The sequence below is a fragment of the Leptinotarsa decemlineata genome, unplaced genomic scaffold (genome assembly GCF_025532065.1).
Source record: "Leptinotarsa decemlineata unplaced genomic scaffold, Ldec_3_MD MMD2_P_RNA_scaffold_2, whole genome shotgun sequence".
Classification (NCBI taxonomy): Eukaryota; Metazoa; Arthropoda; class Insecta; order Coleoptera; family Chrysomelidae; genus Leptinotarsa; species Leptinotarsa decemlineata.
The window spans coordinates 8,377,231-8,390,070 of NW_027412529.1; the positions used below are offsets into that span (position 1 = coordinate 8,377,231).

Here is a 12,840-nt window from a genome sequence, read left to right on the forward strand (position 1 = left end):
TTACTACGGTACGAATATCATAAATATCCTTACACCGATTCGGTTGAAATTTGCTGCAGTTATTTGAAGTGATAAGACGCTTATTTAGCCCGAACTCGATGAAAATTATTAGATGCAGTTGCATCTCAGTGGGCATCACAGCCAACAATATTGAGAAAAAAAGGAACTGAAAATACAACTTTTTCGTTGTTTGTGTTTTCTTTATATCAAGCTTCGTTTTCGAGAAAAAAATCACTTCTAAAAACTATCCATGGTCAACATAAAATAAAAACCAAAAGTAAATAATAAACAATTTCGACTTCAAAGTAAATGAGCAAAATATCCACCTTCTGATAAAATACACGACTGCAATCGATTTGTCATTGATTGTCTGACGTTCAAAAATACCTGGAGTATTCCTTATGACATTGCTATTGACAATTATTCGATTCCTCAAGTTATTCACATCTAGTAGAGGCATTTCATAAACTACAGCCTTCAGATGACTCCATAAATAGAAATCTAGAGGATTTATATCAGGACTGCGAGCTGTCCAATTTTGAGGTTCGGCACGTCCAATCCAGCGATTCGGGTAGGAGTTGTCGAGATGTTGACGAGCAAGAACACTAAAATAAGCTGGAGCCTTCTAACAAAATGGGTGAATGATCTCGCAAAAAGTCCGTGTAGGATTCACCTGTTAATCTTGCTGGTAGAAAAAATGGACCAATCATTCATACCTAAATCTCTATTAACGTGGAGATTTTCGACAGCCCAAAAATGGTCATTGTGGTATCTCGTGAAGACTTTGCTTCGTTCGTTAATAAAATATTTGGTGAAAAATGTTCATTGTGAGCATTCGTATGAATCAACCACCAACATCAATATTGGATGAAAATCCCCAGGCAGTAGAGCTTGGACCCACTGTATGTGATATGGGTATAGGAGGTTTCTTTTTGGACCTGTCCATGCGATTTTTGGGCTGACTTCCAGCTGCAGTGCAATCTTGCTGGTACTATTTGAAGGATCTTCTTCTGTCGCATCAAGTATAGCTTCTTCTAGTTCAGGCGTTGTTACAGTTTCTGCTCTTCCACCACCTACATTTTTATTGAAACTCCTAGTTTCACATAATCTTGCATGTAGCGTTTTGAATGTTTTAGCACATGGAATTACTCTATTAAGATCCCGTGGGTTGGGATATCTGTCGGGCGCGTCCCCAGGTGGCGGATAAGGTAACGGCCAGGGGACTGGAGGCCCTGCCCGGGAAGTCAATGTGGCCTTATGGACGGGATCGCCGGCCTCCTGGTCAGTGGCAGAAATAAGTAGGTGAGGGGAACTAAAACTCCCCATAAGCCATTGCAAAACATGCCACCGTGGACCAGCCTACCCAAGCTAAGGTGTAAGGAATCGTGCCGACAGCTGAGTGGCAGCAGGGTGATATGCGGTTAAGAACGATCCCCTTGGGGAACCGGGCGAAACCTCATTGTAATCAGCCTGGCTCTGACAGAGGTGACCAACTCTTCCTTTGCTATTCGTGGGATACATGGATACAATAAAAAAATACAACCAATTCCGAGGCTGGACAGAAATGCTCACCTCAATCTATGGCGGTGGCTGGGGATGAACAGAAATGTCCACCCCAATCTACCGCTCAGAATGAGGTTGGACATAACAGATCACCTTGTGACGCTGCACAAAGGCCAAGGCGTGAGTGCATATCCGGCGCCGAGGCCAAAAGGAGAAAGAGAGTGAAAGAGGCAGGAATGGCAGCAACTATAAGTGCACTCTCCTTCTCTTCCACTCCACCTCCAACAGCAAAGGCACTTCCTGTGCCGGGCGCCAAGAGCTCCGCCTTAAAAAAGAAGAAAGGAACCGACTGCCCCTGCAGGAAAGCGCCTTCACGCGAGCACCTCCACGGAGGGAATTCCAAGAAGGTTGAATACTCTGCGCAACGACAGTAATGTCGTTTCACCTTCCTTTACCTTCGTGGAGGTCGCCTTGAGACACCTCAACGTTGCCATCATCGATGAGACTAACCCGTACGGTAAGGTTGCCGCAGAACGGGAGAGTCTCATCAAAAAACTACTGATGGAGGAGCTGGATAAGATTATCTTCACCGCCTCCAACAGCAACCAAAGGATGCAATCTTGCCAGGATCACCCTGGGAAGCTAGCGCCGAAGAAATATCTGGCGATGACCAGGAAAAATCTACTAAGGAAACACCTCCATAATATGGGGCTAGTGGACACACCTCTATGCAGGATGTGTGAACAGGAAGATGAGACTGTCAGGCATGTCCTGTGCGAGTGCCCGGAGTTATCGTCAATAAGAGAGTGTGTGTTCGGCGAGTCTTGCTCTACACCTGCCAATATAAAACATGTCTCCTAGTGACATGTCCACCTTCCTGGAAAGGACAGGATGGACGATGACTCAGGAGGACTACTCCTTGTGAGGATGTACAATGGGTCACATGTGATCTAAGTACTGTTTGCTAACACTCACCCTCCCTGCTCTACAGATACAGATACTTTGTTAAGATATCTGTCTAGATAAATTATTCGTGCTTCTTTCGCATTTCCATTTACTAAACCATAAATAAAGTGCATGTCAGCCATTTCAGTGTTAGTAAAATTATTCATGATAGAATTATTGCTAGTTGGCAACTCTGATTTTCACTGATATGACAACACTATCACTATCAGCTGGTCTCCAATACAGGTGTTCATGATATGCCAAGTGACTTCAATTTTTTTTCTCGGAAACGAAGCTAGATGTGAAGAAAACACAAGCGACAAAAAAGTTGTATTTTTAGTTAATTAATCTGAAAAAAAATACAACAAGTCAGTGGCGTACTTTTTTTCTGTGAGAGCTGTGATGCCCTTAGTGGTGGTCCAGTGGAGTCTCGAACTAATAATTTAAATCTAGTTCGGGATAAATAAGCGCTTTATCACTTCAAATAACTGCAGCAAATTTCAACCGAATCGGTGTAAGGATATTTATGATGTTTTATAAATACTGTTTTCTTTTAAACTTCAACGCCCTGTATATCAGAAACGAAGCAACTCCAAACATATGTTCGTAAAAACTTCTTCCTTAAAACGTCCTAACGAATCATCCTCTGAAGTTTCGTGAAGTTAGGAATTAATAAAATTCACTATATGAGAAATTTTTGTCATTTATTGGTACATCTTTTTATGGCAGTCTATACTTATTTGTGAATGATTTAGGATTTCGCATCCTTCATATTGAACTTTCCTATTGAATATACTTTTATCGATTGGTATTACCGTTCAAAACAATTTTTCCAGTCCAACAATTGTGTTTATCGAATTTCCTGCAAATATCCTACTCTCCTACATCCAAACTTTCCATCTGATTGAATTCGATGTCTATTAATAAACTAGCAATCAATTCAATACGTGTTCAAATTTTCAAACAGGCAAAGGTATTGGTAATTGGTTTTGGAAAATAAACTGTTGATCACGCTAAACTCGAGAATATAGAAATTTCAGGTGCTGCTCATAATCTTTCACAAAGTTAGATAAACACTGTGTCCGTAAAGTATGGAACAAATTCATTTTTAGCTAAGCAGGTCATTTTAAGAAATAATCCTGAAACACGTCGATTTTTGATGTTAATTTACCGTATTTTAAAATAATAATCTAATATACAGGGTGAATTACGGTCGAGTAATGACGTCACCGTCATTTTTTTTTTAAATAGAACTCCCCCATTTTGTCTCAATTTTCGGATTACTCTAGCTGAGCTGATTCCAAAAATGTATCACATGTTGATTCCAATTGGTACAGGGTGGACAAAAATACAGTAGTTGTGTGTGTGCTAATAAAGTAACGCGTAACATTTTTTATTAGGTAAATAACCAATATTATCAAAAATACTTATTGTCTAGCGGACAGAATATGCTGGAATACATGACTTTATATTAAATGTTCGAACTGCAGCTATATTTGACAGTAACCCAAACGGTGTACAAATTCTTGTTGAACCTTGTGAATGGTTTCTTGCGTAATATTGTTTATTTCTGTTAAAATTTTCACTTGTACATCTTCAATATTTGCTGGTTTCGTTTTATAAATAACATTCTTCAGATGGCCACCACAGAAAATAATCCAAAGGATTTAAATCTGGTGACCTCGCTGGCCATTCAGTGGGTCCACGTCTACCAATCCACCTGTTCGGAAAAATTTCATCTACGTACCTTCTAACATCTACATCATAATGTGGAGGTGCACCATCCTGTTGAAACCATAAACTTTCATCGAAACCTCCAGGATTACGTCTGCTGGGAAATAAATTACGTAAAGTAGGTACGAGATACCCCCTTAAAAACTCAAGGTACTTTGCCCCGTTTAAATTACCTTCGATAAAGTAGGGTCCAATGATTCGATTTCGTATAATTCCAGTCCATACATTTACCTTTTGAGGGTATTGTGTATGATGCTCACGCATCCAGTGGGGGTTTTCTTTTGCCCAGTATCTACAATTCTGACGGTTAACCTCACCATTTAACGTGAAAGTGGACTCATCAGAAAAAATAATGTTTTGTATCAAGAGAGGGTCTCGGTGACATTTATCCATCATTTCTTCGCAAAATTGGAGTCGTCTATCGGGATCATCTTCGTTTAATTCTTGCACAAGTTTGATTTTATAAGGATGCCATTTTTCAAGCTTCAATAGTTTGTGTACCGTTGTTTTGCCAACACCGATTTCGCGACTAACTTTACGAACAGAAGTGTGCGTATCTTCTTCAAAACTCAGTAAAACATCTAATGCTGTATCAGAATTTGCAGGGGGACGACCTAATTTGCGTACATTTGCAACTGTACCAGTTTCTCGAAATTTCGTTTCCAGCTTACTGACTGTTGAACGCGTTATAGGTCTTTCTGGATATTTATCATTAAACAAATTGCACACTTCCATCTGAGTTCGCTATCTGTCTCCATACCCAATCATCATAAGTATTTCAATTCTTTGTTTTACACTTAACTCCATTTCTACTTCCAATTAAATCTAAGCAATCATTCGAATATTCACGAATACCAAAAATATTGTAGTACTAAACTGTCACTGAACATCAATAAATTACTAAACAAATAATGATATTTCACAAAAAACTAGACGACTATGTTTTTTATGAATGTAGATAAGAAATAATTTCTTTCATATTCTGTCTGCTAGACCACAAGTACCAAACATGTTTGGAAACAGCTCATTTTTGTTACTCTAAACATGTAGCAAACTACGGGGTGTTACATTTAAACCAATTGCCGCTAGACAATAAGTATTTTTGATAATATTGTTAATTTACCTAATAAAGAATGTTACGTGTTACTTTATTAGCACACACACAACTACTGTATTTTTGTCCACCCTGTACCAATTGGAATCAACATGTGATACATTTTTGGAATCAGCTCAGCTAGAGTAATCCGAAAATTGAGACAAAATGGGGGTGTTCCATTTAAAAAAAATGACGGTGACGTCATTACTCGAACGTAATTCACCCTGTATATTAGATTATTATTTTAAAATACGGTAAATTAACATCAAAAATCGACATGTTTCAGGATTATTTCTTAAAATGACCTGTTTAGCTAAAAATGAATTTGTTCCATACTTTACGGACACAGTGTATAATCAATAATAAACAGTGTGTTTACATTGATGAAACCGTAAGTAATCACCATCTAATCAAATATGGTGTATCACAAGGTACGGCCTTAGAACCTCATACAACGCATTTATGATTCAACATCAGACAGCGCTGTTTCGACCCACCATGAGTCTCATCAGTGGTGCTATATAAGACTTTCTATTCATTTCACGATTTTCATTTATCAATTTGAATTTCAGGTAGAAACAATTCGCGTAGTTCTCAAAAAGGAACTGGATCTTCCCATTATTGAAATGTCCGATGCCAAAGCAAGACTGGATGGTGGAGACGTTTTGTTCACAGGTGAGAAACCAATGTGGCTTTCAATTTGAGGAGTGTATAAAGGAAAATGTTTGTTATCAATTTTTGTCAGTGAATGGTAAAGGTGGTAAATAAATAATAAACCCTGGAACTGCTCCATGTGATCGGTTCTTATAAGTGAAATATTTTTGTAATCATCGAAAATAATGGTGATGATAAATCGGTTTACCAAATGTCCTCTCAAAATGTTAATTTTTTTGAAATCATGTCGTTTAGATTGTTGGAACCCACAATCGTCTTTGTCACATCTGTATAAAAGTGGTCGAAAATCCGCATAGATAACGGTTTTCCAGTGAAATAATTTTTTCCTACAGCTCTTTGATGAATAATTTTGTCTCGGTAGATAATAATTGTATTTTGGAGTTTGAGTTTTCGATTAGAATAAAATCGCTCAAACCCCTATACCACTATCATTACCACTTCTTTGGCATGATGATTCTAACCTCTAAATCCTAAATGGAATTAGAGGTCAAGCGAAACATCACTGAGAAATCGTCGATTTCTCTTTTCAACCCATTCATTTAATTGAATTTAATGTAGCAGGAACTGACAAAAATATAAGTTGATGAAAATTTTGTGTGGAAAGTAGATGAAGAAAGTTAGTTTTCATCAACTCCCAAATAAAATTATTATGTCATTATGTCATTTTTCCAATTTAATACTCCCTGACGGTAGGTGCTCTAATATTACAGTACAATTAGTTTAATGACCAAAATTTGGATAAGCATGTCAAGTATTAGACAATTATTCAAAATTTCTGTCGTAAACCGTACGAGCATTCGAAGAATTTTAAAATACCCAATATAATTCATCTTGTGACAAATTGAATGAAGGTGATTCAAACAGGCGATACCTGTCGGGTATAATTTTTCTGTACGAATCTTCTTTCAAAAACTGTACAAGTAGTAAATACTGTTACGTTTTTCCCCCGTGGGTTCACCGATAATTGATTACACTGAATAATCAAACTCAACTTTATTTCACTTTAAATACATCAAACAATTCAACTAAAACTTCAACTATTATTTGAATATCTATCGCCTTATTAGATTACTTCGCGTACCGCGCTGTAACGTCCCCTTGACTATCTCGATATCCTCCTGGCTAGCCTTTAAATATCGTTATCGAATGTCGTCGAAATTTCTCCAAAGTTCTGTCGAAACCGATAGCATTATTCTCGCTGCTTCTCGATTGGCGGGGAAGCATCGTGCACTCGCGCGCTCTTGGCCATGTCACACCTGGTTTATGGCTACCAGCGGCGGCCGGCGTTATTTTCTTTCGGTCATGATTTACAACAATACAATCAAGTTTTTTCAAAGAATAAAATACAAGCACTACAGGAAAATCCTTAAGGCGCTGTAAGAGCGGTACCTGTGCGAAAGTAGTGATTCACATTGGATTTGAATCACTGGAGATCAAATCCATTTGGAAAAACGTGTTCAGGAAGTTTATTCTACATGGATGCAGTTCTCCAAATGAAAGAGTTCTCAAACAGTGAAGTACGAGGTGTACTGAATTGAATCTCAAAACGATGAGCAGCCACAGTCGCAAATTTCTGATATGTACCGCTCTTGATGAAATCAAATGTGCCAAGTCACTTGAACACTTCTCGTGAACCTTTCTATAGAAGAGAGACAAATCTCCAACATTTCTTCGATGTTCCAGACTATCAAGATTGCAAGTGATGTTCGCGTCTCCAATCAGGCGGATGGCTCTTTTCTGGATGGAATCCAGCAGCTTCATAAGAACAATACTTAATAGAAGGTCTGTTCTGAGCTTAATAAAGCATCAACAATTGCTGAGGTGTATACAGTTTTCTGGTTCAGAACAGTGTGCTAAGCTTTTGAGAAGCAGCCTTTGCAACTCCAGTGACATGATTGTGCCAAGACATGCTCGTGTCCATTTCAACCCCCAAAAAACTTATCGACGTGAATTATTATTGAAGATGTCCACTAATTCTACACTTCAGGTTCGTTTTAAATGGACCACTCATTGAAATCTTTCCGATGTTCTTTTCATGTCCATAAAAGGGTATCTATAATAGGAATGATCACAGACTTCCTATGGGCATCCATTTATCGTCTATGTTTGTATTGACAAATAATGGATATTCATGTTCACAGAGATCAAAACGGGACCTTTCATGGATGTCGGATGGGGGAGATAGGTACAGCAATTATTGAGACCACCTGCCTGTAGGTTGTCGGAATTAGACTGATAAATATCATAGAAGTATTGCAATGTCTTGAAAATTGTCAAATATTTTGCGAAAATTCTGTATTTGTTTTTCTTAACTGAGTTAGCTCAATACTACAGTGACACTGTTAAAAATATGCGGTCTGAGTATTGAGAAATCTACTTTGACAAATCGACCTTGTTGAGTGTACGGCTTTACTTGTTGACGACTACTATGTATTTCCGGTAGTTTATTTCGATTTTTTTAATCGAAATAATTATTTTTCAGGTCGTGAATTCTTTGTGGGCCTTTCCCAATGGACAAATGAAGCTGGAGCCAGAGCAGTTGCTGCAGCGTTTCCGGAATATCCATGTACACCTATTAAGGTAACAGACTTCGCTGTTCTTCTCATATTCCATAGTTTGCATGACACAGTTTTTGGAAGAATGTTTTCCCAGGCATTGAATTGGCAAAGTGGTCGGTCTAGTGGAATAGCCAGCCCCAATCGAAATATCCAACCCAGTAAACTTAAGCTGTAATTACATGAGACTTTGGTGATGTCCATAATATCATATTGTGATTGTGTAAAGGGTCCTGTATGACTTCAGGTTCATTATAATCGTTTGCATAGAATTCAGAAGTCTTGTATTCGATTTACATATGGAATTCGAAAATTTGATCACATTAGCGACAAGTTTGTAGATTCCGGGTGGCTTAACCACGAAAAAATGAATAAACTTCTTTTCCTCACTCTTGTTCACAAAGTATTGATTACTGGTAATCCCACATATCTACTCAAAAGGCTAATAACAATGCGTAGCCCGAAACAAGTGATACCAGAAAAAGCAATATATTACTTGTACCTAAACACTTTACTCTTCTATTAGCACGAAGTTCATCTTACGTCTATTAGAAAGAATATAACTTGCTTCCTGATGATTCTGGGATTACTCTCTGTATAACTTCAAAAAGAAGTTGAGAAAGAGGCGTACTCTAGATGCATCTGTTGGTGAATAGACCGGCTACTACAAATATATGATTTTTTAAAATTGTAAGTATTAGATACCAACCTACCTTTATCTGTTCAATATATTTAACCAAAATGCTATAGTCAGTATTGTTATATTTTTTGTAAATACGTCTGTGTAGAATGCATTGTAACATCTGGCTATTCTTCCTCTGAAAATGATAACATTATCAAATAATCATGTCATTTATTTTCAAATCTTTGTTATAATCATGTATTTTAGGAAACGTACCGTTAGCGATATTATTTGCATAGCTTCAGTTTTTTCTATTATATCTGTTTACTTCAGGGTTGAGTTGAAAAACAGCTTTGGTTGATACTTTGGCCATTGGTCATAAGGTTTTCTTCAATTAATGTAAATATGAATAAGATATCCTTTATCTTTTGTGCTGAATAAAGTCGATTATTATTATAATCACTGTTGCATTTCAGTTCATTTCGATAGAATGCTGATTGCTGACCTGGGACTACTTTCAATGATGCCACCGATTTGCGTTGCATCATTGAAAGGCAATTGTAATTATGATTTGGATTTTATTCCTATACTTCGAAAATAACATTTTACTCAGTAGCTTCGACGAACTGAGATTATGGCGAATTATAGTTCAATCATATTGTAATCTTAATGATACTTTACTTGTTATGTTTATATATGTATGTTACATCTCACTTTGAAAATTTAAGTTTTTAAAAATTTTTCATTTTGAAAAATGGGAAACAGTACTGATCCCCTTGAGTTACAGAATGCAAACTATATTTATATATGTATGTTACATCTCACTTTGAAAATTTAAGTTTTTAAAAATTTTTCATTTTGAAAAATGGGAAACAGTACTGATCCCCTTGAGTTACAGAATGCAAACTATAATATAACTGTAATATAACTACAAACGTAACAGACTTGTAAGTAACTCATTTCGCCACGCAGGACGTATATATAGAAAATTAAATGATTACATAGTCTGGAAATAGAGCAAAGGAAATAATGATATTGCGTATTGCCGGATATCGATTCAGCATAAGTCAGCATTAACATTAACCTTGTTCATCCATGTCACCTTGGATATGAATAGAGAAGGTCAATAAACAATATATAACATGTATAGAACATTCATAGGATAGTAGAGAAATACTGATCATTTTAGAGGTTTCTAATGTGATTTGAATAAACATAATTTTTGCGCTTACATTGCAGACGCTGGCTGAACCCTACGAGATACATCAAAATAATGTACTACAGTATTGTACCCCTTGATAACGGTCTACAAAAAAGTCCACGATGGTATATGTCTATCTCTTAGGGATGACCCACAATAACCATTTTTCATCCTCGAAAAATAATAAGCAATACAGCATTAATCCTTATCCAATTAAGTACCTTCAGTATATTGTGCATTTAATATAGATCAATGTTGCCCTTTATTATTCCTTTTAGCACAGAAAACAAATTATTACACAATAACACAAATCTCACAAGACAAGGCCCCTGTCTTTTATTTAATATGGTTTTCGTACCAACATTTTACGCCGACATATTCTTCTGAGATACAGTTTACGTTGGAAAACTATGTAGTTGTATGTTATATCTGTTGGACTGTTATCAGTAATTTTTCAAGATAAAATCACTTTTCTTTGCAGGTACCAGACTCAAAACACTTGAAAACATTGATAACGATGGCCGGTCCAGATTTACTGTGCGTAGGAGCTGGAAAAGATTCCCAAGAAGTTCTGAAGAGAATGGAAAGGGAAGCAACCTTCAGCTATCAAACGCTCACTTTACCAGAAGATGAAGCTGCCAACGTCCTTTATCTGAATGGTACTCTGGTTCATCGCAGTATTGAAGAAATACCCCGATCCTTCAAGGTAAATTTTTCAAAAATGTTAATGTCAGGTAACATCTAAGTGTCTTCATTCTGCAATATAGAATTATTATCATGATTACTGTTGATTACTTGATTTTCATCAAGTAATGTCAGGTAACGTGTTAGGAATCACACGTTGAAAGGTGAAACCTCGTTAGTTCTTAGCTCGCACAAGTTTCGACTTCTGAGGGTTGTCGTTCGTAGTGGTGCGACAGCTGGTTAATGGAGAAACAGATTTTAAACAACAATGGATCAGTGTATACAAAATTTGTCTTTATTTTACATTTCCATCTCATGAGTAGATAATATTTCAATTATTTGATCATCTCTTTAATCATCCTTGTTTTTCATCTTCCTCACGCATTTTACTCTATTCCAATTCATCTCTCATATAATTTTGAATGTTTATTGGAAAATAGCATCTGATTTACATTCGATCTCCAAATATTCGATGGTAATAAAGGACTTGACAAAAAACTTAGTAGACTAACAGAATCAGCTGTTTCTTGTTTAGTGGTCGGCATGCATCACTCACAGTGGAAGAGTAGAATATAGTTATTAATGTTACAAGGCCGATATCTAGCAAATAACGGAGGTTGAATATTGTAATCAAGGCCCAATCGAGGATTATAACAACCGAGAGGATTATAACAAAAAGTCTTGAACAGATGGCCGTTATCAATTGTCAAAGTTGGGAAGTCCCTGTTGAAAGACTATGTACGTTGGACTCGTTAAGACTGATACATGACAACAGGTTTTCAAGATGCCTTTGGAAGTTTAGAAATCGATAAATATGGAATGTAAAAACACAAATGTCAAAACACAAATGTTGCAATAGCCTAACATATTCAGTTCAAAGAAAAATTATCAGGAAAGGCAACATTCTTCCTCATACAGCGGTGTATATCACTATCTCCTGACTAGTTCTGAAGAACTACGTCTCAACAAAAGAGTAATAGTCACAACACCACAGTATAGGGCATTTTCTTGGTTCCAAATGTGTTGATTATTTAACACAATATTGTCCAAAACTTTTGAATTCATTGTACACTATTTCATAGGTTTTTGCCTATTCTTCACCGTACTAATAAAAACTCATATCATATGAAATAGCACACGTTTATTGAAATGAAATTTTCAGGTGTTTGGTGAGAAAATAGACTACCCCAGACGATCTGTAAACATCAGCCAATTATCAAGATTGTCTTGTGGATTATCGTCCAGTTGTATACTAGTCCGAAGGACCCGTCACTTGAGGAATCTCTAAGATATATGTTAGCAAATATTTTTTGTAATTTTTCAGACAATGCTGGAGAATCTTCAGTACTGACTGCTTGATGAGGACTCAAAAGTATTAGTATTTTTATTTTAAAAATGGGGTTAATGCAGATGGGTCTCTGGTGTCTCTCGAAATGACGAGAGTTTTCAATTGATAAATTATGAAACCATTATTGAGAGTCGAATATGTTGTAAAAAACATTTCGTATATGTGTATTTTTTTGTCAATAGCATGAGTGTGCTCCAAAATAATCCTCTTCATCAGTCACTGAAAATATCGGATATTGTCTGAAAAAATTTCCCATTTGTATGATTTTACAAATATTCAATAATTATCAAGTTTAAGATTTTATTGGAATACTATTCTCGACTTTTGAAAGCTCCATTATTGTTGTTACTCTATGGAAAATGTTTATTTAAAATTTGATGGATGTGAAGTTTACAAGTGCCGAATCATTAAATTCAAGCAATTTATTAAAGTGATATATTGGTAAATCATTCCTTCAAAAAACTCGCAGATATGAAT

At 36.5% G+C, this 12,840-nt stretch overlaps 1 protein-coding gene across 1 annotated transcript in view; it reads left to right on the top strand.

The window, feature by feature from the left end:
* LOC111514717 (N(G),N(G)-dimethylarginine dimethylaminohydrolase 1) overlaps nt 1–12,797 on the top strand; it is a 34,561-nt gene extending 21,764 nt beyond the window's left edge. Inside the window, exons 2-5 of the mRNA XM_074182860.1 lie at nt 5,851–5,953; nt 8,436–8,533; nt 10,813–11,037; nt 12,178–12,797. Of these exons, the coding sequence (XP_074038961.1) occupies nt 5,851–5,953; nt 8,436–8,533; nt 10,813–11,037; nt 12,178–12,303 (552 nt within the window). The 3' untranslated portion in view covers nt 12,304–12,797. The remainder of the gene's footprint in view (nt 1–5,850; nt 5,954–8,435; nt 8,534–10,812; nt 11,038–12,177) is intronic.
* The last annotated feature ends 43 nt before the right edge of the window (nt 12,798–12,840 follow it).